Genomic DNA, 25639 nt, shown 5'->3' on the forward strand with positions numbered 1-25639 from the left:
ATAATACTAGGGCTGGGAAGGTGGCTCAGTGGTAGAACACTTGCCTTGCATGCTTGAGGCCCTGGGTTCGATTCCTCAGCACCACATAAGCAAAAAGAAAAAAGCCAGAAGTGGCGCTGTGGCTCAAGTGGTAGAGCGCTAGCCTTGAGCTGAAGAGCTGAGGGACAGCACCCAGGCCCAGAGTTCAGGCCCCACGACCGGACAAAAAAATAATAATAATAATACTAGTTGATACTAATAATACTGGGTAAAAATGGCAAAGCTCAAACCTCAGTTATGAATGATGGATGGTTCTACAAACTCATCACCTTATAAAGTAAACCCCTTGCCCATTAATGTAAAAGTAGAAAAGAACGTCAGCGGAATCAGTGAAAACCAAAATGGGGGCTGGGAGGGTGGCTCAGTGGTAGAGTGCTTGCCTTGCATGCATGAGGCCCTGGGTTCGATTCCTCAGCACCACATAAGCAGAAAAGGCCCAGAAGTGGCGCTGTAGGCTCAAGCAGTCGAGTGCTTGCTTTGAGCTGAAGAGCTGAGGAACAGCGCCTAGGCCCAGAGTTCAGGTCCACGACTGGCAAAAAAAAAAAATGGTCTTGCAAACTTTACATGTTATTTCCATTAGCTTCCTTAATAGACAACTATTTCATTCTCTTTTTTTTTCTTTTTTTTTTTTGCCGGTCATGGGGCCTTAACTCTGGGCCTGGACACTGTCCCTCAGCTCTTCAGCTCAAGGCTAGTGCTCTACCACTTGAACCATAGCCCCACTTCCAGATTTTTCTGCTTATGTGGTGCTGAGGAATGGAACCCAGGGCCTCATGCATGCAAGGTAAGCACTCTACCACTGAGCTACCATCCCAGCCCTGACAAACAACTATTTCAATGCTGAACTTTGAAGTCTTGGTTTTTATTTTTATAACATAATTTGAAAATTATATGTCTTATGCAGGCATACTTAAAGACATTTAGGTTTGGTTCCAGAGCACCACAATAAAGCAAATGCCACAACCAGGCAATTTACATTTTGTTTTCACAAAGCATACAATCAATGATGTTTATACTATTGTCTAGTTGAGTGTGCCATACTAGTATGTCTTGAAAATAATAAATAAATATTCCTTAATTAAAAGTAATATATTGCTAATGACCATCTGAGTCTTCGTAAGTTTAAGACTTAGTAAGTCATAGGTTGATCTTGCATGGATGTTGCTGTCTGCTATCGAGAGTTTGCTTTAAATAAACCAACAATGACTTTGTTGCGCTGTTTGACTCTTCTTTCCATGACGGATTTCTCTGTAGCATGTGATGCTGTTTGATAACATTTTACCCACAGCAGTCGTATCACACTTTCACTGCTTTATTAAATAAGCTTGTGTCATATTTTCAATTCTTTGTTGTCATATCAGTTATGTACATAGCATTTTCACCAGGAGATTCCACCTCAAGAAAGATCTTTATTTGTTCATCAGTAAGTTCTTTATTTGTTCATCATGATAGTGCAACATGATAATAAGTTTCATTATGATAGTGCAACAATTCTTTTTTGTGTGTGCCAGTCCTGGGGCTTCTCGCTGTACATCTTTTGCTCAAGGCTAGCACTCTACCACTTGAGCCACAGCACCACTTCCAGCTTTTCTGTGGATGTGGTACTGAAGACTTGAAACCAGGACTTCATGCATGCTAGGCAAGCACTCTTATCACTAAGCCACATTCCCAGCCCAGTGCAACAATTCTGTCACATTTTCATGCTCCATTTCTAACTCTAATTCTCTTGCTACTTCCACCTACATCTGCAGTTACTTCCTCTAACCCCTGAAAGACAGCCATGCAGGTTACAATCAACTGCTTCTGAACTCTCATTAATAATAGAGTTTGATCAGCAACCATGAATCATTAGTGTTGCAGATGGGGGTGGGGGTGGGGAAGAGGACCATATTAGGCCTTGAACTCAGGTCCTCACATTCTCATTCGGGCTTTTTTTTTTTTTCCACTCCATGCTGGTACAACCAATTGAGCACCTCCACTTCCAATCTTTTGCTGATTGGAGATATGAGTATCCTGGACTTTCCCATCCTAGCTGGCTTTGAACTTCAGTTCTCAAATCTGTCTCCTGAGTAGCTAGGATTACAGGATTGGGCCACCAGTGCCTAGCATGCATGCTGTTAATGTCACATACAATGGTAGAACCTTTCCAAAGAAGTTTCAATTTCCTCTGCTCAGATCCACTAGAGGAACTGATACAACAGCTGTAACCTCATGAAATTTCTTAGCCAAGCACTGGTATCTCATGCCTGTAATTCTAGCTATACAGAAGGCTGAGATCTATTCTTCTTTAACAAAGTTTCCTTCTAGTCCCAGGATGAGTTTTGCCAGATATTCTTCTTGAGATATGTTCTCAGAATGTGTTCATTCGGGGCTCTAGACAGATAATGCAAGGTTAAAAGCATGGTTAGCTACTATACCCCAGTGGGGAGTGAGACCTCAAATAACCTATTGATATTGTGCTTATACTTAGCTCCTGGCTCAGCTAATTTTCATTTTTTGCCCCTATGCTTTAGATTTTAACTTTATATTCTCATGTCACCTGTTATTCTTCTCAACTCCCACTAAAGACTACCTCTTAAATTTCTCACCACTTTTCAATACTGTTGTTGGAACAAGCGTCCAACACAGGAACTGCGGGGGGCCAAAGCATATCCAAATCATAGCAGGTAGCCCTTTGTTTAGTTACCTTCTTCTTAAAGGAAAATTAAACTTTTCTTTCATTTCCCTGAGAAACAATTCACAATTTCTCAAGTGTCAAGTTCCACCTTTCTACTGTGTACATTTCAAAGCAATGGCCTTATACCTTCTGATATATTCACAAGGTGAAAGAGGACTTAGGCCCTGTAGATTTTCCAACAAAACAGAAGGGAGAGAAAGGTAGATGGTATCTCTAAAGGCAGATGGTCCTCTGTAAACAAAATAATTTTTATTTGCCCTTAGAATGGATACTATGAAATGGCATTTAAAATATTTAGAAAAACAAAAGAAAAATATATAGTGAACCAAGGATTATAGATAGTAAAGAGGCAAAATTTTCAGAAAAGCCAGTTTATTGGAATATAATCACCGAACCATATAGTAAGTATATATTTTATAATGTTGGGGGACAATTATATATGTACATTATTTCATATATATAATTATACATACATAAGATTATATACACATGTGTATATATACATATTTTTCTGTACATTGCTTTTCATTATGGCCTCATGCTTGGTTTTTCCCAGTGTATGGGAATTCTCAGGAACCAGAGTTTCTTTTTATTAGAAATCAGCACATGGGGTCTGGGAAGGTGGCTCAGTGGTAGAGCACTTGCCTTGCATGCATGAGGCCCTGGGTTTGATTCCTCAGCACCACATAAGCAGAAAAAAAAGCCAGAAGCGGCACTGTGGCTCAAGTGGTAGAGCTGAAGAGCTGAGGGCCAACGCCTAGGCCCAGGGTTCAGGACCCACAACTGGACCCCCCCCCCCAAAAAAAAAAAAAGAAATCAGCACATGGTGCCCATTTGTTCATTATTTAAGACAGTTTTTCTCTGGACTGCAAATAGAATAAAATCAAACCCTAAAACTATCTGAGGGTAATGGTGTTCGTGAATTCTCAGGTGATACTTTTCCCTCTCCCTCAGTAGTAAGCTGGTTCATTCCTCTTGTGGCAAATAGACTGTTTTATCCTTTATACTCAGGCATGCCAAAATTATGCAGAGATCTTCTCCAAGGTTTCCTCCAGTCCTCCACTGCCCCTCATTTGACTTCATTTTGCTGAGCTGCTAGTACAACCTCAGATTCTTTCACTTCAGCAAAGGTTCTTAAGATAGCTCTGAAATCTGCATACTGATCACATTAGGTTTTAGTTCTTGTTTCTCTGCTCTAAGCTTTCCCTCCAACCACCAGATTTGTTGGGTTATTTTTTTTTTTTTGGTACCATAACTGGAGCTTCTATTCAGGGCCTCGAACTCTCACTTGGCTTTTTCATACAAGGCTTGCACTCTACCTCTTGAACCATACCACCACTTACAGTATTTTGGTGGTAAATTGGAGATAAAAGGTTCTCTGATGCGGCTGCCCAGGCTTGCTTTGAACCATAATCCTCAGTTCTCAGCCGTCTAGTAGTAGTAGTACAGGCTAGGATTACTACCAGCACCAGGTTCAATCAGAAAAATTTAATTTTTTATGGCCTTAGTACACATTGTTTTTTCTTTTGTCCATCGAGGGGCTTGAACTCTGGGCCTGGGTGCTGTCCCTGAGCTCTTCAGCTCAAGGCAAGCAGTCTACCACTTGAACCACAGCTCCACTTCTGATTTTCTAGTGGTTTATTGGAAATAAGAATCTCAAGTACTTTCCTGCCTGGGCTGGCTTTGAACCGTGATCTCAGCCTCCTTCCTAGCTAGGATTACAGGCATGAGCCACCAGTGCCTGGCCTTGGTACACATTTTGACAGGAGAGATACAGAGATTTTACCCGTTTTTTTTTGTTGTTGTTTAATCAGGGGGGATTTTTTTTTTTAATCTGTCATTCACGATGTTACTGGAAGGAAAAAAAAATAAAAGGCACTTCTTTAGAATAGCTACACCTGACACAAGCAGCCATCCTAAGGGACAGATTGAGGTAGGAAGAACAGAACAGACAGGAATACAAAACAAAGCAATATACTGAATGTTCTACCCAGCCAATAATCTCGGGTATCTTGGATAAATTGTAAGCATTAGTAAATCAATTTAGTACTTGAAAGCATAAATACTATAACCACAGAATGTAGAATCTGCCTTACTTAGGAACAAGTGATGTTAAATGTTCATTTTTGTTGTTCTTCCTCCATCTCTTTCAATAGCAATCTTTATCCACAATTTTCTTATAAAAAACATTAAAGCTGGCACCAGTGATTCAAGCCAGTAATCCTAGCTCCTCGAGAGGCTGAGATCTGAAGATCAAGGCTGGAAGCCAGCCCAGGTAGACAAACTGGAGAAACTCTTTATCTCCAATTAATCTGGAAAAAAAAACAAACTAGGAGAGTGTATCTCAAGTGTTAGAATACCAGCCTTGAGGGGGAAAAAGCCAAGGAAAGCAGGAGGCCCTGATTTCAAGCTCAAGTACAGTAACACACACACACACACACACCAAGGAAAGCAGGAGGCCCTGATTTCAAGCTCAAGTACAGTAACACACACACACACACACACACACACACACACACACACACACACACACACACACACACACACACACACACACACACTTTCTTTATCTGATTTTTGTTGATTGTGGGGCTTGACCTCAGGGCCTGTGAACTGTCCCTAAGCTTTCTCCCTCAAGGCTAGAGCTCTACCACTTTGATCTACATTCATACTTCTGGTTTTCTGGTGGTTAATTAGAGATAAGAGTCTCCTGGGACTTTTCTGCCCAGGCTGGCTTTGAACCTCAATCCTCTGATATCAGCCTCCTGAGTAGCTAAGATTACTGGCACTGGCCTGGTTTGGTTTTTGATGAGGGGCACAGTAGAGAAGTTTAGATTTGTACTACACCTTGAGTTACCCCTAGTCCTTGTTTGCTTTACTTTCAAAAATTGCATTTTTGCTCAGGGTAGTGTTGGATTGTGCTTCTCCTTATATGGGAGATCTCCCATATAAGCTGGAATTAGAAGTGTGCATCTACCCTCATGCTTGGCCTATTTGTTGAGACAGGTCTAACTATGTGATTAAATTATGATCCTCCCAACTTCTGCCTCTGGAGTAGCTGGGAGTACAAGCATGCACCAGGCCATAATTAAGGAAGAAGTACATTGTCTTTTGAGTATGGATAGCAGTATCAGGACGTGGCCCTTTGAAAACACACTAAATTTGCAAGGTTTATTTTTTTTTTCTGTTCAGATTTTTATTTAAGAAAAAAACGGGATAGTTTGTCAAAGGAACCTCATTAAGACACACACTTAAATACTCAGTATCTTAAACTCCAAAAGCCATAAAAGGTCCTAACTGTCATGATTTCTGCTATTCTACAGTAAGACTATGATAGTTGTGTGTGGTATGAAACAAAGAACTTGGAATCAGGACTTGGTTCAAAACAAGCAAAAAAAATCTCCATGAGTGTGGGTGTCACATACACAAATTCAACAACAGTGGATTACATACTATGCAATGAAGCCTACAATGTTGCATATATATATATATATATATGATATATTCTTGTCATTATATCCTACTATAATTATTGTATTATTTTTATTTGTGTACAAGGGGGGTTGTGACATTTCCACGCATGTATACAATATATCCTAATCAACTTCACCCTCTATACCACGCTCTTACTCCCTTCCCGCTTCTAAAACAATTTCAGGCAGCTGATGGAGCCTCACGCCTGCAATCCTACTTAGGAGGCTGAGAGGATGGAGGTCAAAAGCCAGCCAGAGAAGCAAAGTCCATGAGGTTCTTATCTCCAATGAACCAGCAAACAGCTGGAAGTGGAGGTGTGGCTCAAATGGTAGAACGCCATTTTTGACCAAAAAAAAAAAAAAAATGGAGAACTCCAGGCCCTGAGTTCAAGCCCCAGGACCAGCACACCCGAACCCCATCAGCAGGCCCCGCTGGTCTCTATTCAAGCCGGCAAACAAACGACTTTGACCTTACTTATCCTCACCTGCCCGCCACGGTTAGCCCAGCCCCCTCCCCCTGGCAAGCCCCCCAACAAAGCCTGCTTTGGGGTGCCGGCACCCCATCTTTCCTGTGTAGTAAGCACGCGGTGGGGGGAGAGGGGGGTAAAGGCACCGACTGGAAACGGAGCAGGGGAGGAGGAAGGGCGACTCCGAAGCCTTCAGTGGAAGCGGTAGGAATCAAGCCCGCCGTGTTAGGAGGGCCGGAAGGACCGTGAAGCCTCCGGCTCTCCGCGGACCCCGGGGCGAGTCCAGCCCTCCCTCCGTGCCGGGACACCGCGGCCGATCTTCGCGGGGGAGGGCCGGGACGCCGGCCCGGGAGGCCCGCCTGCGCGCCCGCCACGGACTTGGGACCAGGCGCCGGCCGGAAGAGGACTTCACGCGGCCGGGAAAGCAGGCGGGGCCGGAGCCCGGTCACGAGTGCGGGTCTAACCACGAGTCTGGAAGCAGGCGTTCCCCTCAGGAGCCCGGGTGGGGCCAGCTCCGGAAGTTGTGGCCGCTCCGGGGTAAAGGGCGCAGGCTGACTGGAGGTAGATTAGAGACTTCCAGGTGCCTCCGGGCGACGCCCTTCATCCACCCGAACCACCGCCGCACGTGCTACTTCCCGTGCGCATGCGCACGGAGGCCGCAGGGTGACGTCATCCCCCAAGCACGCTCCCGACGTCCAACTTCCCAGGGCCCGTCGCGCTAAGGGCCGGGCAAGCGAGGCCTCCAGAGAAAGGGCACCCACGAGGCGCATCCTATCCTGCTAGAAGGCACACAAGCGCGCAGCCCGCCGGCGCCGGTGCTGGAGCCAATTAGATTGTGCTACGTCATCACGTTCCAGCCGGTTCGGCCGAACGTCGGGCCGTGGGAGGGCAGCGCGAGTGCGGTTGCACTGACAGCGGTACATAGGCGCCGGCCGGCGTGTCCTTGGGCTAGATCGCGGGACGTCTGCCTGCGGAGCTGTTGTCCTTGCTGTGATAACGAGGAAAGAGCGGTGAGCCTGGGGCGTGGAGAGGCAGAACTGTGGGAAACGTAAACCTGGGAGATGTGCCGGGTAGCTCGGGCGAGCCGAGGTGGCGGGCGGGCAGGCAAGGCCGGGACCGGCACCCGAGCCGAGCCGGGTCCGGGGGCGGGAGAGGTGAGGGTGTCCGGCCTAGGGTGCAGCGGAATCCCCGCTAGGAGCGGGTACGATCGCTGGGCCGGAGGCAGCGTGGATGCGGAGCCGAGGAAGACGCGGGTGCTCCCGCTGCCGGAGGCGCCGGGCTAGACTTCCTCCCGGAGAGCCCGCGCTCGAGAGGCTGCTTCCCCTGGAGTAAGCGGTCAGCTTTTTCCTCTGCCAACGCATCTCGATCGACGGGTCCCAGCAGCCTTCTCCAAAGGGATGGATGGGCGACCTCGTGGTCATCCCGCGGGGATCTCATAGGTGAAGGGTGGGGACGGCCCTGTCCCCCTCAATGACTGGAGTTTCACAGGTGACCTGTTCAGGCAGGTCTCTTTTTTTCTAATTTTTCCGTGCAGGTTTTATGGCTTGAACTCAGGGCCTGGACGCTCTTCCTAAGCTTTTTTGCACAAGGCTGGCGGCTGTACCACTTGAGCTCCACTTATGACTCTTGACTCTCTCTCCCTCCCTCTCCCTCTCCCTCTCCCTCTCCCTCTCCCTCTCCCCCTCTCTCTCTCTCTCTCTCTCTCTCTCTCTCTCTCTCTCTCTCTCCTCTCTCTTTCTGTCCTTAAGACATAAAAGAGTTTAGTGGACTTTACTGGGTCGGTTTCTAACTGTGATCCTTAGATCTTAGCCTCCTAAGTAGCTAGGACTACCGGGTGAGCCACTGGTCCCCAGCCAGTCTTTTTTGCAAATTGATGTGTCTTGTCTTACATACGAAGAAAAGGAGCATTAAATTGTAGCACAGATAAATTGGCCTTCTGAAAAGTTGGGTGTTTAGTAGTTTTGGTTTAATATAATTTTAATACAACTTTAGGTTTGTGACCTTTTCTTTTTTTGACCTTGACCTCATCTTTTGAAACTGAAGATTGAGCCAGGTTCCAACTTTTACCTACTTGGGCCTGAACATCTATTCCTGTACTATCCTGTAGACATAAAGATCCTTTTTTTAGCCGGGCACTGGTGGCTCACGCCTGTAATCCTAGCTACTCAGGAGGCTGAGATCTGAGGATCGCGGTTCAAAGCCAGCCCGGGCAGGAGAGACCGTGAGACTCCTATCTCAAATAAACCACCAGAAAACCGGAAGTGGTGCTGTAGCTCAAGTGGTAGAGCGCTCGCCTTGAGCTGAAGAGCTGAGGGACAGCACCCAGGCCCAGAGTTCAAGCCTCACGACCGACAAAAAAAAAAAAAAAATCCTTTTTTTTTTCTTTTGTTTTTAAGGAATTTCTCCTAAATCGTGTTTTTTAGCATGAAGGAGTAATGGAAATGTACCAAGTAAAACGAGATTCCTTCTAATACTGAGTGACTGTAGGTTTTCACTGCATTTGTTACTTGGCAAAAAAATTACTTTGGGGTCTTTTTTAGAATTGAAAATGGGTGATGTTGAGAAAGGCAAGAAGATTTTTGTTCAGAAGTGTGCCCAGTGCCACACCGTTGAAAAGGGAGGCAAGCACAAGACTGGGCCTAATCTCCATGGTCTGTTTGGTCGGAAGACGGGTCAAGCAGCTGGATTCTCTTACACAGATGCCAACAAGAACAAAGGTACAATAATAAATTGTACAACACAAATTGCATATGGCAGACTGTTACCAGGAGTGCAAAACCCTTACTAATGCATCCTTTTTGTGTTTAGGCATCACCTGGGGAGAGGATACACTGATGGAGTATTTGGAGAATCCCAAAAAGTACATCCCTGGAACAAAAATGATCTTCGCTGGCATTAAGAAGAAGGGAGAAAGGGCAGATTTGATAGCTTACCTCAAAAAAGCTACAAATGAGTAATAGCCACTGCCTTAGTTATTTATTGCAAAACCACAATGTCTCATGGCTTTTTAATGTGTACCATAATTCAATTGATTTCTAATATCAGATTTCAGATCATGAATGGCTGGCAGAATATTTTTGGACAGTCCTGATTTAAGTAAAACTGGCTTGTGGCTAAGTGAATATGATCTTTAAAAAAATAGTCACTTTTTCCCCCCTTCTGTCATATGATTGGACTTACTAATGTTCAATTTTTCAGCAAGGTAGGGAATAATACCATCTCCAAATCTGTTAAAGATTGGTTTTATATTCAGATTTATATGGCTAATTATGAGAACGTCATTAAATACTGAGGAAATCCCTTTACTGTCTCAGAATCAAGCAAAGCTAACCTGTTAAAGGTAATGGCTGAAGATGAAGAACAATGTCTATATTATTTTTGGTCCTGACTACACCAATTTAATTAGAATTACCTTTCTCTGAAATCTGCCTTTTACTTATTGAAAGGCATTTTAGTGTGGCTTATGTATAAATGTCAAATAAAGAATATTTAGCACTTGTCACATTTTATAGTTGGTCTATAAGTACAGATGCTTTCAAAAGTGACTGATAAGATACAATACGGACTTTATTTTTGAATTCTTTACTAAGACAGACCAAGTTATAATTCTGGATTTTCTTAATGCAGCTGTTCAGAAACACAAAATTGTGGAACTACTGTGTGTGTGTGATTGATAGTGGTGCTTTTGCCAACTTCTTAGAGAAAAGGTTTCAGGTAGAGGAGATAATTTGTAAATTATGTGGCCATAAGACAAGATAATTAAAGATAAATATTACATGATCTTTTGGTTGTGCTTGGTTTAATGACTGATGCCAGAACTTATTGTTAAAAGCTACAGTAACCCTAAATATCAGTGCAGCAGTGTTTCAGTCACCTGACTAGATTCAACGGTCTTGGGTCTTATAGGTCAACCAGAACTAGGCTATAACTTAATTTGTAGAATGAGTTTTTTTGGCCAGAGTTATGCAAAATAAGCTTCGGATGTGTAGAAGTGCTTAGACACATAAAGAATACTAAGTCAAATCTGTTACTGTTGGTGAAACTCTTGTCTTTGTGGGATGGTGAGAAGGTTGGGAAGAGTACTCCTTAGTGGTATTCAAGCAGATAACACTAGGTTTACACTGATTATTGGGTTCCAGAGTATTTTGGTTCGATTTTGGTGTATTTAAGAAATTAGTCATACCCTAAGCCAGCCTATCTCTTTAAAGTCTCAGGATGTTGAAGCTAGAAGAGATCTTTGATGTGCATCTATTATACAGATAAAAGGGGAAGTTAACCTAAACTATATAACCAAAGAACAGCCAAGATCAGAACCAGGGTACCCTGACTCATTTTAGTTAGAATCTTCTGTTCCTAGACACAGTAATGAACTTTTTTTCTCCTTCTATTCGCTAGAAATGCAGCTGTGTTCCACTTGAGAATATTTAATGTGTATGTTAGCTTGAGTTTAACATCTTAGATTTATTTAACATTCTTGAATAGTGTAGAGAATATGCTGAGCATGCGTAAGAGCAGTGTGTGTTAATAGACAATAGCCTGTAAGCACTATGATTCATTCATCCCAACACTAAGACTGAAACAGCATGATCCTAAGCTCAAGGCTATATAATGAGCTGCTGACCAGCCTAGCCTCAAGTTCCTGATACCAAAGAAAGAACAAAGTTGAGTAGTTGTAACAAATTGTATAGTCCACAAATCCTAGTCTTGCTTTTTTTGGGTACTGGTGCTTGAACTTGGGATCTTAAACTCTTGCTTGGCTAGTATGCTGCCACTTAGGCCAAACCACTTCTGGCTTTTTGCTGGTTGGAGATACTCTTTTGTTGTTGTTCGGGGTTTTTTGTTTGTTTTTTGGCTGGTGCTGGGGCTTGAACTAGGGCCTAGGCACTGTCCTTGAACATTTTTTGCCCAAAGCTAGTCCTACCACATGAGCCATACCTTCACTTTCTTTGGTGAATAATTGGGAGGTGAGAGTCTCATGGACTTTCTTGTCCTGGCTGGTTTTGAACTGTGAGCCCCAGATTTCAACCTCTTGAGTAGCAGGTATGAGCAACCAGCACCCAATCCTAGTCTTTTTTCTTTACTATGTGGCATGTTAAAAAAAAAAAATCACTTGGTCCTTGGTTTAGATCTGCTTGGCCTGTCTTTTTCTTTTTTTTGTCTGGTCATGGGGCCTGAACTCTGGGCCTGGGCGCTGTCCCTCAGCTCTTCAGCTCACAGCTAGCACTCTACCACTTGAGCCCACAGCGCCACTTCCGGCTTTTTTTCTTTTTGCTTGTATGGTGCTAGGAATTGAACCCAGGGCCTCAGGCATGCAAGGCAAGCACTCTACCACTGAGCCACCTTCCCAGCCCTGCTTGGCTTGTCTGAATAGCAACCCTAAGCTATGTGCCAGTTGTTCTTTTCTGTGAGCTACACTGAAGACAGATCTGAGAATTGAGGTTTGAAGCCTGCCAGCACAGATGTAGCCAATAAACTCTTACCTCCAATTAACCAACAGAAAACTGGAAGTGGAAGCATTGCTCATAAGTACCAGCCTTAAGTAAAAAGCCAACCTAAAGCATGAGACCTGAGTTCAAGCCTCAGTACTGACAAACATGTACAAAACCAAAAACTCACTTTGCCATTTGGCGAATAGTAATAGTCCCTACTTAAAAGAGTCTTTGAATAACAGGTGTAAAAAATCCACTAATTATGATAAGCACTGAAAGCTTCACATTTTATCAAATAACTTGAAAATTCCCATAGCAAAAAAATTAACTTCAATGGTTGGCAGTAGTAACCTGAGTCAAATCCATTGACTGATAATCTAGGTTTGAGACCCTTGATCACTCATTTTTTTCATCTCTCTTGCTTTAAGTTCTTTTTGCATTTGTGTTGAGCAAAGCAGCATAAAAATCTTTATACACGGGGCTGGGAAGGTGGCTCAGTGGTAGAGCACTTGCCTTGCATGCTCAAGGCCCTGGGTTCGATTCCTCAGCACCACATAAGAAAAAAGCCGGAAGTGGCACTGTGGCTCAAGTGGTAGAGTGCTAGCCTTAAGCTGAAGAGCTGAGGGACAGCGCCCAGGCCCAGAGTTTAGGCCCCACGACCGGACCCAAAAAAAAAAAAAATCTTTATAGACATGTAACTGAAATAGTTACTAATCTCAATGCATACGTTAGAATAACATTTCCCCAAATTTGCATTTCTTAACACAAATCACTTTGTACCAATAGGTGTATTCACATTACACTTCATCTTCACCACTTAATACAGCATGCAGGAGAGGTCCTGCTCCTCTTATAGGTCAAGCCTAGTACTGCAAAAGGTCACTAGGATTCATTACCTGAGTGGTAGTATCATGTGTACTGACACTTGTATTTCCACAGTACCTTCTAGAACTCCATGTAAACTAGATCATCATTTGCACACTTCTCTAATAGAAGCTGGGCTTCTCTGAAACCATCACAAGTACAGCCTATCCATTCTTGCACACTGTCTACAACAGAGGCATCATTATGGCCTCCTCCAGATGATCACTTCCTGTTAATCAGTTGTATAAGGATGAAATTCCTGACATGTATGTATATGGGCCCTTGCTATCATTTCTGCACGTCTGAACCATCATTACAGCCTGAAGAAGTGTGGCTGCAGCTCTGGGCCATCCAGGCAGACAAATCTGAGAGACCCTTGCTTCCAGCTAACCAGCAAAAAGTGGAGTTGTGGCTCAAGTGGGAGAGCACCAGCCTTGAGCAGAAAAAGCTAAGATATAGTGTGCCCAGGCCCTAAGTTCAAGCCCAATTACCAGCCCGCCTTCCCCCCCCAACAACAACAACATCCAGGTCCCCATCATTTTGTGGCCTCCCTCATCTAGGCTTTAGAGTTTTTGTTATGTTTTTTTTTTTTTTATTGTGAAAATACCATACAGAGGGGTTACAATTACATGGGCAAGGTAATGAGTACATTTCTTTAGATTTTTTTTTTTTTTCTTATGTGGTGCTGAGGAATCGAACCCAGGGCCTCGAGCATGCAAGGCAAGTGCTCTACCACTGAGCCACCTTCCCAGCCTGAGTACATTTCTTATCAAGCATTGTTGCCTCCTCCTTTGTTTCCCCTTCCCATCCCTTCCCATCTCCACCCAACCCCCTCTGCCCAGCCTAAGTTGTAAAGTTCGTTTTTCAACATAACAACTTGTACATCTCATTGTTGCAGTGGGTCCACCTGTATCCCTATTTAAACGGTTTGTTTTTGCCCTTCCCCTCCACAAATTATACCAACATCAAATACAATGAAAGCAGGGGTTATACCGTGGGGGAGAGACATACTAAGCAACACAAAAATCATTTTATAAATATGTTAGAAACAAACGCAAGAAAGAAAAAAAAACACTTGAATACTTATCTTGGGGTTCATTTCACCTAACATCTTTTTTTTTGGGGGGTGGTGGTCCAGTCGTGGGGCCTGAACTCGGCCTGGGCGCTGTCCCTCAGCTCTTCAGCTCAAGGCTAGCGCTCTACCACTTGAGCCACAGCACCACTTCCAGCTTTTTTCTTTTTGCTTATGTGGTGCTGAGAATCGAACCCAGGGCCTCATGCATGCTCTACCACTGAGCCACCTTCCCAGCCCATCCCTAACATCATCTTATCTGACCTTTTCTGCTTGTCTCAGGCATATACTAGTTACTGCAAATAAGGGAAACCATGGGACGTTTCTTTAAACATAGTTGTGCTGGTAGCGTTAGTGTGGTCTTGTTTGTGATCATTTGGGTTGTTTTATATTTTTAAATCACGGCAGTACCTTCTGCATGCTATGTCACCTGAGCTTCCTTTCATGGCTTCTGCTCTGTGAAATGCCTGGGAGCAGCCTGGCCATCTGTGTCCTCAACTTTCATAACTGATCCTTCAAGAGAGAATCACACATTTCTACAGTGGGCACCATCTCTGAGTCAGCTGAGCCAGTAAAAACCCTGGGAAACGTGCCTTTTCTCTGTCCTCCCTTTCCCAGTCTTGTGGTTGTCATAGATGACTGTCCTCCTCCAGCTATCTCTCCCCACCCTGAGTCTCAAGTCAGATGGCCTTGCTTCCCATTTTGGATACAAATTGTCTGTTCCAAACTACAACAAAGGCTTTTGTCCCTGCCCTACACCTTGAACAGTGTTGTTCTAATTTAGAGATGGTACAGAATGTTCAATGACATCTTGATAGGAGCACCAAATGCTAGAAATGCCTGCACAGTTAGCCTCATATCCCTTGCCAACCTCCTATCTTCTGCATTCCTCTGGTACTGAAGCCAGAAGAGCCACACACCTGCTTTCCTTTCAGTGCACTAACTTTGCATACAAGCCATGCTTCAACAATCCAGATGTGCTGTATAGGTAAGTTCTAGAAATGAAAGCTTTTCTTAGTCAGCTTACATTTAATGAAGTTGTGCCTATTCCCACCTAAATTGGGCACGTAAAGTACAACCAGACCCAGAGATGACAAGTCTTTTGCTCAAGGCCAATCAATACTCTACCACTTGCGCTACAGTACCACTTCCAGCTTTTCCTGTGATTAATTAGATAGTCTCACAGACTTTCCTGCCTGGGTTGCCTTTGAACAACAATCCTCAGATCTCAACCTCCTGAGTAGCTAGGATTACAGGCATGAGCCACCGGCAACCAGCTTTAAATGCTTTTTTATTAGTGAACTTTGGATGTAAACAGCCCAGGAATCTCAGCCCTCTATTGACACTGAATAGCGGAATCATAGACATACTAACTTTTGTGTACCTTAGATTCATATCTAATTAATATAATTTTATTAGCCCACTTTACATTAGCATGTCTGGCCCTCAGTAAAAACTCAGAAGTTAACTCTGTGTGTGTGTGTGTGTGTGTGTGTGTGTGTGTGTGTGTGTGTGTGCGCGTGCGCGCGCACGCACGCACCAGTATTCTGAGGCTTCACACTTTCTTTTTTCTCAAGGCTATTATTGCTCTATCACTTGAGCCATATGTCCACTTCTGACTTTTGCTGGATAGTGGGAGATAAAGTCTCACATCTGTCTGCCTGGACTGGCTTCAAACCTTGATGCTCAGATCTCAGCCTCCTCAGTAGCTAGGACTATGGTCATGAGCCACCAGCACTTAGCACAGTAACAGCATCTTGCTGTGTCTTTCAGAGTACTAATATATCTATAAAAGGACAACATTGTCCAACCTCTGTAGGATAGCTAGTGAGTCAACTGGAAGTCAGAAAATCTTCTTTAAAACAATCTGACTCAGGGCTGGGAAGGTGGCTCAGTGGTAGAGCGCTTGCCTTGCATGCCTAAGGCCCTGGGTTCGATTCCTCAGCACCACATAAGCAAAAAGAAAAAAAGCTGGAAGTGGTGCTGTGGCTCAAGTGGTAGAGCGCTAGCCTTGAGCTGAAGAGCTGAGGGACAACGCCCAGGCCCAGAGTACAGGCCCCACGACCAGACACACAAAAAAAAACCAACAACAAAAAAACAATCTGACTCAGCAAAGAGACTTCCCCTTTACCTCTTGCCCCACCTCCCCTCCTGCCTGATGCCCTGATAGATGGTTGTGCTTTTCTGGAAGCCATCTTGGATTAGTGGTACTTCTAAGGATGGCAGAATGGAAAGGTGATGACATGCATATTGATGATAGGTGAACTGCCATACTTCTTCACCAGTTTGAGAAACTTCCTGCTTAAACCATTGTAACTTTAGTATCCGTTGTATGCATCTCATTTTAATCCTGATATACCACTCCTCCTCATAAAATATTGTCCCCTAAAATTTCAACATATGTTTATATTTTTTCCCTTGGTAACAGTCAAAATCACGATTTGAGCAGTACACATGCCAGTGACTTCATATCTATGTCTACAGGCCAAATTTGTCTCGAAAAGTCATATATTTAATTGCCTTTAGACATCTTGATTTGATCCCTCAGACATACTGTGATTAGCTGAAATAAGTTCTTGAACCCTAATCCCTGAAAACTACTTGGTACTTTATGAATGTAATTAAGGATTCTTTATTTGTGTATGTGTCTATGCCAGTACTGGAACTTGAACTCAGAGCTTGGATACTGTCTCTTACCTTTTTCATTCAAGGCTGGTGTTCTACCACTTGAACCACACCTCCACTTCCAGCTTTTTGCTGGTAAATTGGAGAAAAGAGTCTCATGGATTTTCCTGCCCAGGCTGACTTTGAAACACAATCCTAAGATTTCAGCTTCCTGAGCACCTAGGATTACAGGTGTGAGCCACTGGTTCTTGGCTATATTTATGATCTTGAGATGGGAATTTATTCTGGTCTATTCAAGTTTAGGCAATTACAAAGTGCCATATAGCTGGGCACCAACATCCCAAGCCAAAAGAGAGCTGGAGGCCCAGAATTCAAGCCCCAGTCCTGACACAAACACACAAAAAGGTCCTTATAAATGAAGGAAGAGAGAACAGAGTCAGAAAAGACAATGTGACCAAGGAAACGGATTGGACTGATGTGACCATAAGTCAATGAATGCCACCAATTTCTAGAGGCTGGAAGAGGTGGGCCACCAATTCCTCTTTTGTCCATAAGGAACCAGCTCTAATGGTACTGTGATTTTAGCCTACAAAAGACTCCCAATTTTGGACCTCTGACCTCCAGAACCATAAGAGAATAAAGTTTAAAGTAACGTGTTAAAATAGCTATGGAACATCAATGCAGGCACCTCAAAACTTATATCAACAAATGAAATTAATTTACTTTCCCCTCAAACCTGATCTTCTAGTTCCTATCTTTGTTAGTAAATCACACAAAATGGAAATTAGTCATATTGAAGTAGACACAATTACCCCTCTCTAGTAACTATGTTCCTTTCAAAGTCCATTTTGCTGGAATATGGCCCTGTGGGGTTGCTCCTGGGGTGGGGGTGGACTAGGTGAGGCTATCTGAATTGATAGCACAGAAGCCCACCAGGCATTTAAAAAATAACAATACACAAGGGGTAGTAACAGAATGTCATGATTTCTATACAACTAGAAAGGAATTGCCAGCCACACTCTAGTGGCTGAGGCCTATAATCTTAGCTACGCAAGAAGCTGATATCTGATATCTGATATCTGATCCTCATTCAAAACCCGTGGGAACAGAAAAGTCCGAGACTCTTTTTTGTTTTTTGGTTTTTTTTTGGGTCCGGTCGTGGGGCCTGAACTCTGGGCCTGGGCACTGTCCCTCAGCTCTTCAGCTCAAGGCTAGCGCTCTACCACTTGAGCCACAGTGCCACTTCCGGCTTTTTTTTCTTTTTGCTTATGTGGTGCTGAGGAATCGAACCCAGGGCCTCAAGCATGCAAGGCAAGCGCTCTACCACTGAGCCACCTTCCCAGCCCAAGTCCGAGACTCTTATCTCCAATGAACCACCAGAAAACTGGAAGTGGAGCTGTGGCTCAAAGTGGTAGCATGCTAGCTTTGAGAAAAAAAGAGCTCAGGGATAGTGTTCAGGCCCTGAGTTTAAGTCCCATGACCAACAGTAAGAAAGACAGACAAAAAGAAAGACAGATAGAAAGAAAGGAAGAAAGAAAGGCAGGAAAGAAAGAAAGAAAGGCAAGAAAGAAGGAAAGAAAGGCAGGCAGGAAAGAAAAGAAAGAGAGAGAAGAGAGGGAGAGAAAAAGAAAGGAAGAGAGAGAGGAAGGAAGGAAGGAAGGAAGGAAGGGAAAGAAAGGCAGGAAAGAAAGGCAGGAAAGAAAGAAAGGAAGGAAAAAGGAAAGAAAGAAAGAGAAAGAAAAAGATGAGGGAGGGAGGAAGGAAGAAAGAAGGATGAGAGGAAGAGAGAAAGAGAAAGAAAAAGGAATTTCCCACCTGCTCACAAGTTGACATCAGCCCACTTGACCTTTTGTATATCTTGATCTAAGCTGGTCTGTGTTGCCATTACAATATATCCTATGACTCTTCTACCCCCTTATCTTTCACTCAACACTGGGTGTTTTGGGTTTTAGATATTAACTACTTTTAAAATCAATTCCTACATTGATGAAAACAAACTAAGCAACTGAAGGGTAGCAACGGGAAGGAGGGAATGAGAGGGAAAGAGGGAACAGCTTACACTAAGCAGGAGGAAATAAATGTACCTATCACCCAATGTGGAAGAAATAGTTGTATTGTCAAATTCACAAAGACCCTGAAAATGACAATTTGCCTTGTGAAGGTTGGAATGTGTCTGACTTTAACTAAGTATCATTATCCCACAATACTGTGAAATTTGTGAAACTTCTGTAATCACTTAATCTCAATAAAAATTATTTTAAAAAATCAATTCCTAATTTAATCCTGTTAGCATGGTTTTCTTTTCTGTCTTTTTTTTGGTCAGTCAGTCGTGGGGCTTGAACTCTGGGCCAGGGCGCCGTCCCTGCATTTTTTTTTTAATTTAAAATTTTATTTTATTTTATTTGAGAACATACTGTACAGAGGGGTTACAATTACATGGGCAGGATAATGCATACATTTCTTACCAAGCATTGCAGCCTCCTCCTTTGTTTACCTTTCACCTCCCTTCCCAGCCACCCCCCTCCCCCCCACCCAATCATACCCCCCCACACACCAACATTGTAAAGCTGGTTTTGACATGACATTTTGTACTTCTCATTGTTGCAACAGGTCCACCTGAATCCTTAAACGACTTGTTTGTCCCCATCTCCTCCACATGTTATACTGACATCAAATATAGTGAAAGCAGGGGTTACACTGTGGGGGAGGGACATACAAAGCAACAAAGAAATAATCTTATAAATGCGTTAGAAACACATGCATGAAAGAAACGAAAACATTAAAATACATATCTAAGGGTTCATTTTCCTAACATCACATTATCTGACCTTTTCCGCTTGACTCATACCTATACTAGATATTGCAAATAAGGGAAACCATGGGACCTATGTTTCTTTGGGCCTGGCTTACTTCACTTAATATAATTTTTTCCAAACCTTTCCATTTCCTAACAAATGGGGAAATGTCATTCTTTCTGATGGAGGCATAGAATTCCATTGTGTATATATACCACATTTTCTTGATCCATTCATCTACTGAGGGGCATCTGGGTTGGTTCCATATCTTAGCTATGGTAAATAATGCTGTAATAAACATAGTTGTGCCGGTAGCTTTAGTGTGGTCTTGTTTGTAAACATTTGGGTAAATGCCCAAAAGTGGGATTGCTGGATCATAGGGGAGATCTATGTGAAGTCTTTTAATCAAAACAGCTTGGTATTGGCATAAGAACAGACCTCAGGACCAATGGAATAGAATTGAAAACCCAGAAATGAACCTACAGACCTATAGCCATCTAATCTTCGATAAGGGAGCTAAAACAATAGAATGGAAGAAAGACAGCCTCTTCAGTAAATAGTGCTGGCAAAATTGGTTAACCACATGTAGAAAACTAAAGCTAGATCCTTATATATCACCCTGCACCAGAATCAACTCCAAATGGATCAAAGACCTTGAACTCAAAGCAGACACTCTGAAAACATTACAGGATGGAATAGGAGAAACCCTAGGTCTCCTTGGCTCAGGCCGAAATTTTCTGAATAGAGACCCGGAAGCACAACAAATCAAAGAAAGGTTGGACAAATGGGATTGCATAAAGTTGCAGAGCTTCTGCAGGGCAAATGACATAGCTAGCAAGATCAATAGAAAGCCCACCGATTGGGAGAAGATCTTTACTAGCCATACAACGGACAAGGGTCTCATATCTAAAATATACTTGGAACTCAAAAAATTAAACCACTCAACAACAAATCCTCAAAGAAACAACTGCCCAATAAATAAGTGGGCGAAAGACTTAAAGAGAAGCTTCTCTGAAGAAGAAAGAAGGATGGCCAATAGACACATGAAGAAATGTTCAACATCCCTAGCCATAAAAGAAATGCAAATCAAAACAACATTGAGATATCACCTCACTCCAGTTAGAACAGCAAAAATCAAGAACTCTAACAACAACAGATGCTGGAGGGGATGTGGACAGAAAGGAACCTTACTTCATTGTTGGTGGGAATGTAAACTTGTTCAACCACTTTGGAAAGCAGTATGGAGGTTCCTCAAAAGACTTCACATAGATCGTCCCTGCATTCTTCAGCTCAAGGCCAGTGGTCTACTGCTTGAGCCACAGCACCACTTCCAGTTTTCTATTGGTTTATTGGAGATAAGAGTCTGGAGGACTTTCCTTCCCAGGCTGGCTTTGAACCTCGATCCTCAGATCTCAGCCTCCTGAGTAGCTAGGATTACAGGCGTGAGCCACCGGTGCCTGGCTTCAACATGGTTTTCTATCTGTACTATTCACCATGGAACAGCAGTTCTCAGCTGGAGTAAACTGGACTAGGGTATTTGGCAATGTCTGAAGACACTTTTGGTTGTGTCACTACTGTTAGAGGAGTGCTACTAGCTGGCACCTAGATTTCACAAGGGAATTATTGAGTAGATGCTAATGGTTCCCCAGTACACAGTACAACCCTTTAACAAATTATCTGGCTCAAGACACCAACAGTAAATAATGCCAAAGTTGAGAACCCTGGAAAGAGAGAGAGAGACAGACAGACAGACAGAGACAGAGAGAGAGAGACAGACATGCCACAACCCCCAATTCTCTGCTATGGACTAGAGAGTAATCAATGTGTAACTATCTTGCTAAACAAAGTCAAATATCCTTATCTAAAAGAATAATGGCAACTTTTTTTTAAAGCTTTGATAATTTGCTCTCCAGTTAGATAGATGCCAGGTGTTCTCATTTAACACTCAACAATCTTGAGCAGGGAGAGTGGAGTATGCGCTATTAATTATTAGGTGATCCAACTCCACTCTTAAACTCTAGGGAACCAACAGAGTCTGGGAAACTGAGGTGAGTCTCAGACTCCAATCTGGGCTTCACTACAAGACTAACAGAAACTCACTTTATTAGGTAAAGGATGCCAAAGAATAAAGGAAATTATTCATTAGTTAGTTGTAGAATTAAGATGCAAAGTCAGAGCTTTCTAGCTCTGAACTTCCTGACTCTTCATTCTCAGAATCTGATGCCACAATCAATTTCAAACCCTGGCTAGTTATCACAACTGTCAATGGGTCCTCCTGTGAGAAAGTACAAGTTTCGGAGTGATCTGTCACCTTGACAGAACGGCTAAAATGTAATGACAACACGGACGTTTTTTTTTTTGGTCAGTCGTGGGGCTTGAACTCTGGGCTTGGGCACTGCCCTCTTCAAGGCGAGCGCTCTACTGCTTGAACCACAGCACCACTTCTGGTTTTCTGGTGGCTAATTGGAGATAAGAGGCTCATGGACTTTTCTGCCCAGGCTGGCTTTGAACCGAGATCCTCAGATCTCAGCCGCCTGAGTAGCTAGGATTACAGGTGTGAGCCACCGGTCCCCAGTTTACACAGACATTTTTTGAAACTGATAATAAAATTTAAGAATATGACTTCCATCAACAGATATATATGTAATAGAATATTATACAGCCTTTAAAAAGAAGAAAATTGTTTTGATTTGTTTTTTTTTTGTGACAGATCTACAGGACTGTGTGTTAAGTAAAAGACACAGAAACATGAAAATTGCTCAGCCTTATTTATATGTAAAATCAAAACTGGTTGAACTTAGAAAAAAAGGAAGTATAACTCTTGTTACCGAAGCTGACAGTGATGAGGATTGCTTTGGCCAAAGCATGCAAAAATGTAGAGGTTTATTGCATAGAAAGTTGAAATGCGCACTCATTATATGGCTCATGCCTATAATATAGCTGCTGAGATCTCAGAATTGTGGAGTGAAGCCAACCAAAACATACAAATCTGCCATACTTTCATCTCTAACCAGTAAAAAGCCAGAAGTGGAGGTGCGGCTCAAGTGGTAGAGTGCCAGCCTTGAGTAAAAAGGCTGAGTGAGCATGGGAAGGCTTCAGTGCTGGATGACTATAGTTTATGAAAATCTGTATTTCAAAATTACTGAAAGGAGATTTGAATTTTTTAATTTATTTTATGTTTTATTTTTGTCTGTCATGGGGCTTGAATTCAGGGCCTGGGCACTGTCCCTGAGCTCTTCAGCTCAAAGCTAGCATTCTACCACTTGAGCCACAGTGCCATTTCTGGTTTTCTAGTGGTTTATTGGAGATAAGACTCTCACAGACTTTCCTGCCCAGGCTGGCTTGGAACCATGATCCTCAGATCTCAGCCTCCTGAGTAGCTAGGATTACAGGTGTGAGCCTCCGGCACCCAGCTGAAATATTTTCATCATGAAAAAGTGACAAGCAGGTGAGGTGATGTTATTCAGCTTCCTTTAATCTTGCCAAAATGTATACATACTTCCAAAGAACACATGGTACCCTATAAACACATGCAAATATTATGCTTCAGAACTAGTCTGTGGCTAAGAAAACACAAAGCATATTGGAGGCCTTAAGTCGCTTGTTATATCTAAGAAAGGACAGCAAAGAGATTCTTGGTTTCTCAATTGATTTGCCAAGAAGGTCTAAGTAACTGCCAAATCTATTATGGTTTGAATATGAAACCCACAGGCTCATATGTTGAACGCTTACCCTCAGCTGGTGGTGCTGTTTTGGGGGACTGTGGAAACATTGGGTGGGTGGGGGCTGACTGGGAGATGTAGACCCCCGAGGACATGCTGTTGAGGACTACATGTAACTGGTCCAGGTCCCTTCCTTTCCCCAACACCATGAGATGCGTAGTTATTGCCATATGATTCTGCTGCTGTGCAGCACAGGACCAGAATCAACAGAGCCAAGAATGTAGGCTGGAACCTTAGTTCTTTGAAACCATGTGCTAAAATAAATCTTTCCTTGTTTTAAGTAGATTAACCTCAGGTGTTTTGTTACAGTGACAGAAAGCAGGCTAACACAGCTAGACAGAGTTACGGTTGTCTCTTAACTCTAAAAAGGAAAAAAAAAAGATTTACTTCACACATGCCCATTTAAATTTTTCCTAAATTTACAGAGAAAGTAAGGGAATAGGGAGAAGCCATGAATTATATTAACTGGGTTTCTTCTACATAGTTGGAAATGCTGGGCTATGTTCTTTGTGCGGTCATAGGAAGTAGTTACTGTGGATTCCAGAAACATCTACAATCTTTTGTCCCCACCTCTCCCCCAGTCTGAATCCCTGGAGGACACAGCTTGTGTTCTATTTACCTCTGTGGCCCTCATAGTCAGTATGCTGAAGTAAGAAATTAAGAGCACCAGTGGCTCATGCCTGTAATCCTAGCTACTCAGGAGGCTGAGATGTGAGGATCATGGTTCAAAGCCAGCCTGAGCAGGAAAGTCTCTGAGACTCTATCTCCAATAAAACATTAGAAAACCAGAAGTGGCACTGTGGCTCAAAGTGGTAGAGCACTAACCTTGAGCTGAAGAGCTCAGGGACAGTGCCCAGACCCAGAGTTCAAGCCCCATGATGAAAGCAAGAAAGCAAGGAAGGAAGGAAGGAAGGAAGGAAGGAAGGAAGGAAGGAAGGAAGAAAGGAAGGAAGGAAGGAAGGAAGGAAGGAAGGAAGGAAGGAAGGAAGGAAAATAATAAATATTCCATGAATTAACATGCATGGTCTTCCCAATTACATTTTTTTGTTGTTTTATTGTTTTGTCGGTAGTGAGGCTTGAACTCTGGGCCTGGGCACTGTCCCTCAGTTCTTCAGCTCAAGGCTAGCATTCTACCACTTGAGCCACAGTGCCACTTCTGGTTTTCTGGTGGTTTATTGGAGATAAGAGTCTCACAGACTTTCCTGCCCAGGCTGGCTTTGAACCTCAATCCTTAGATCTCAGCCTCCTGAGTAGTGAAGATTACAAGCATGAGCTACTCAAGAGTCCCAATTACAATTTAAGCTCTGTGGTGGTACAGTCAGGTACAGTCATCTCCTGATTTTTCTTTCCTAGTCCTGGAGCTTGAACTCAGGGCCTGGGCACTGTGCCTGAGCTTTATTTGCTCAAGGCTAGTGCTCTACCACTTGAGCCACAGCACTGCTTCTGGCTTTTTCTGTTTATGTGGTACCGAGGAATTGAATCCAGGGCTTCATGCATATTAAGCAAGCATTCTACCACTAAGCCACATTCTCAGCCCTCCTGAATTTTTAGTTTGCAGGCTGCAGTTAATCTTATTTGATTACATGAACTGGAATTCATAGACTCCCTCAAGAATTGAAGTCTTGGGGCTGGGAAGGTGGCTCCGTGGTAGAGTGCTTGCTTCGCATGAGTGAGGCCCTGGGTTCGATTCCTCAGCACCACGTAAGCAGAAAAAGCCAGAAGTGGTTCTGGGTAGAACCACTAGTGGTAGAGCACTAGCCTTGAGCTGAAGAACTGAGGTACAGTGCCCAGGCCCAGAGTTCAGGTCCCATGACTGACAAAAAAAGAAAAAATGAAAAGAAAGAAAGAAAGAAAAACATTGTTACCAAAAAGACTCCTGAAAATAGCTCCATTCAGCCAGATTAACAGGCCTGCCCAGGTTTACAGAAGTTTTTGGGTCTCCAATCTACTATACTGCCATTAACCTGACTCTTCTTTTGGTCTTCAATTCTTTTATGGCTTCTCTACCATTGTTATTGACTAGCTGATCCTTCCCCACTCAATAACTGTCGACCTTGTTAGTTCTTACAATAGAAATTAAGATGTGTGTGTGTGTGTGTGTGTGTGTGTGTATGCGCGCGCACGTGCGCGCCCATGCTGGGGCTTGAACTGAGGGCCTAAGTGATGTCTCTAAGCATTTTTATTCAAGGCTGGTGCTCTGAGCCACACAGCTCCATTTCTGACCTTTTGGTGGTTCATTAGAGATAAGAGTCTTAAAGATGGGGGAGGGGGGAGGCTGGGAAGGGATGTGAAGGGTAAACAAAGGAGGAGGCTGCAATGCTTGGTAAGAAATGTATGCATTATCCTGCCCATGTAATTGTAACCCCTCTCTACAGTATGTTCACAAATAAAATAAAATTTAAAAAAAAAAGAGTTTTAAAGACTTTCCATGGGCTGACTTCAAACTGGGATCTTTAGATCTCAGCCTCCTGAACGG

The 25639-nt window shown here is 43.2% G+C and overlaps 1 protein-coding gene and 1 long non-coding RNA gene across 5 annotated transcripts in view; one reads left to right on the plus strand and one right to left on the minus strand.

Annotated features, from left to right (window-relative positions):
• Nucleotides 1-25639, minus strand: part of LOC138809497 (uncharacterized) — a 208163-nt gene that overhangs the window by 175416 nt on the left and 7108 nt on the right. The gene's annotated exons all lie outside the window — the stretch shown is intronic.
• Nucleotides 7559-10436, plus strand: Cycs (cytochrome c, somatic). Its single transcript, XM_069996067.1, has 3 exons — nt 7559-7666; nt 9197-9373; nt 9465-10436. The coding sequence occupies exons 2-3, from the start codon at nt 9205-9207 to the stop codon at nt 9611-9613; spliced, it is 318 nt and encodes a 105-aa protein (XP_069852168.1). The 5' UTR covers nt 7559-7666; nt 9197-9204; the 3' UTR covers nt 9614-10436.

The sequence above is a fragment of the Dipodomys merriami genome, unplaced genomic scaffold, assembly GCF_024711535.1.
Source record: "Dipodomys merriami isolate MVZ:Mamm:240054 unplaced genomic scaffold, mDipMer1.0.p SCAF_5, whole genome shotgun sequence".
NCBI classification, from domain to species: domain Eukaryota; kingdom Metazoa; phylum Chordata; class Mammalia; order Rodentia; family Heteromyidae; genus Dipodomys; species Dipodomys merriami.

Coding starts and splice junctions, on each gene's coding strand:
- Cycs (XM_069996067.1), top strand. CDS start 9,205: ATGGGTGATGTTGAGAAAGGCAAGAAGATTTTTGTTCAGAAGTGTGCC. Junction 9,374..9,464: donor AGATGCCAACAAGAACAAAG/GTACAATAATAA, acceptor TTTTGTGTTTAG/GCATCACCTGGGGAGAGGAT.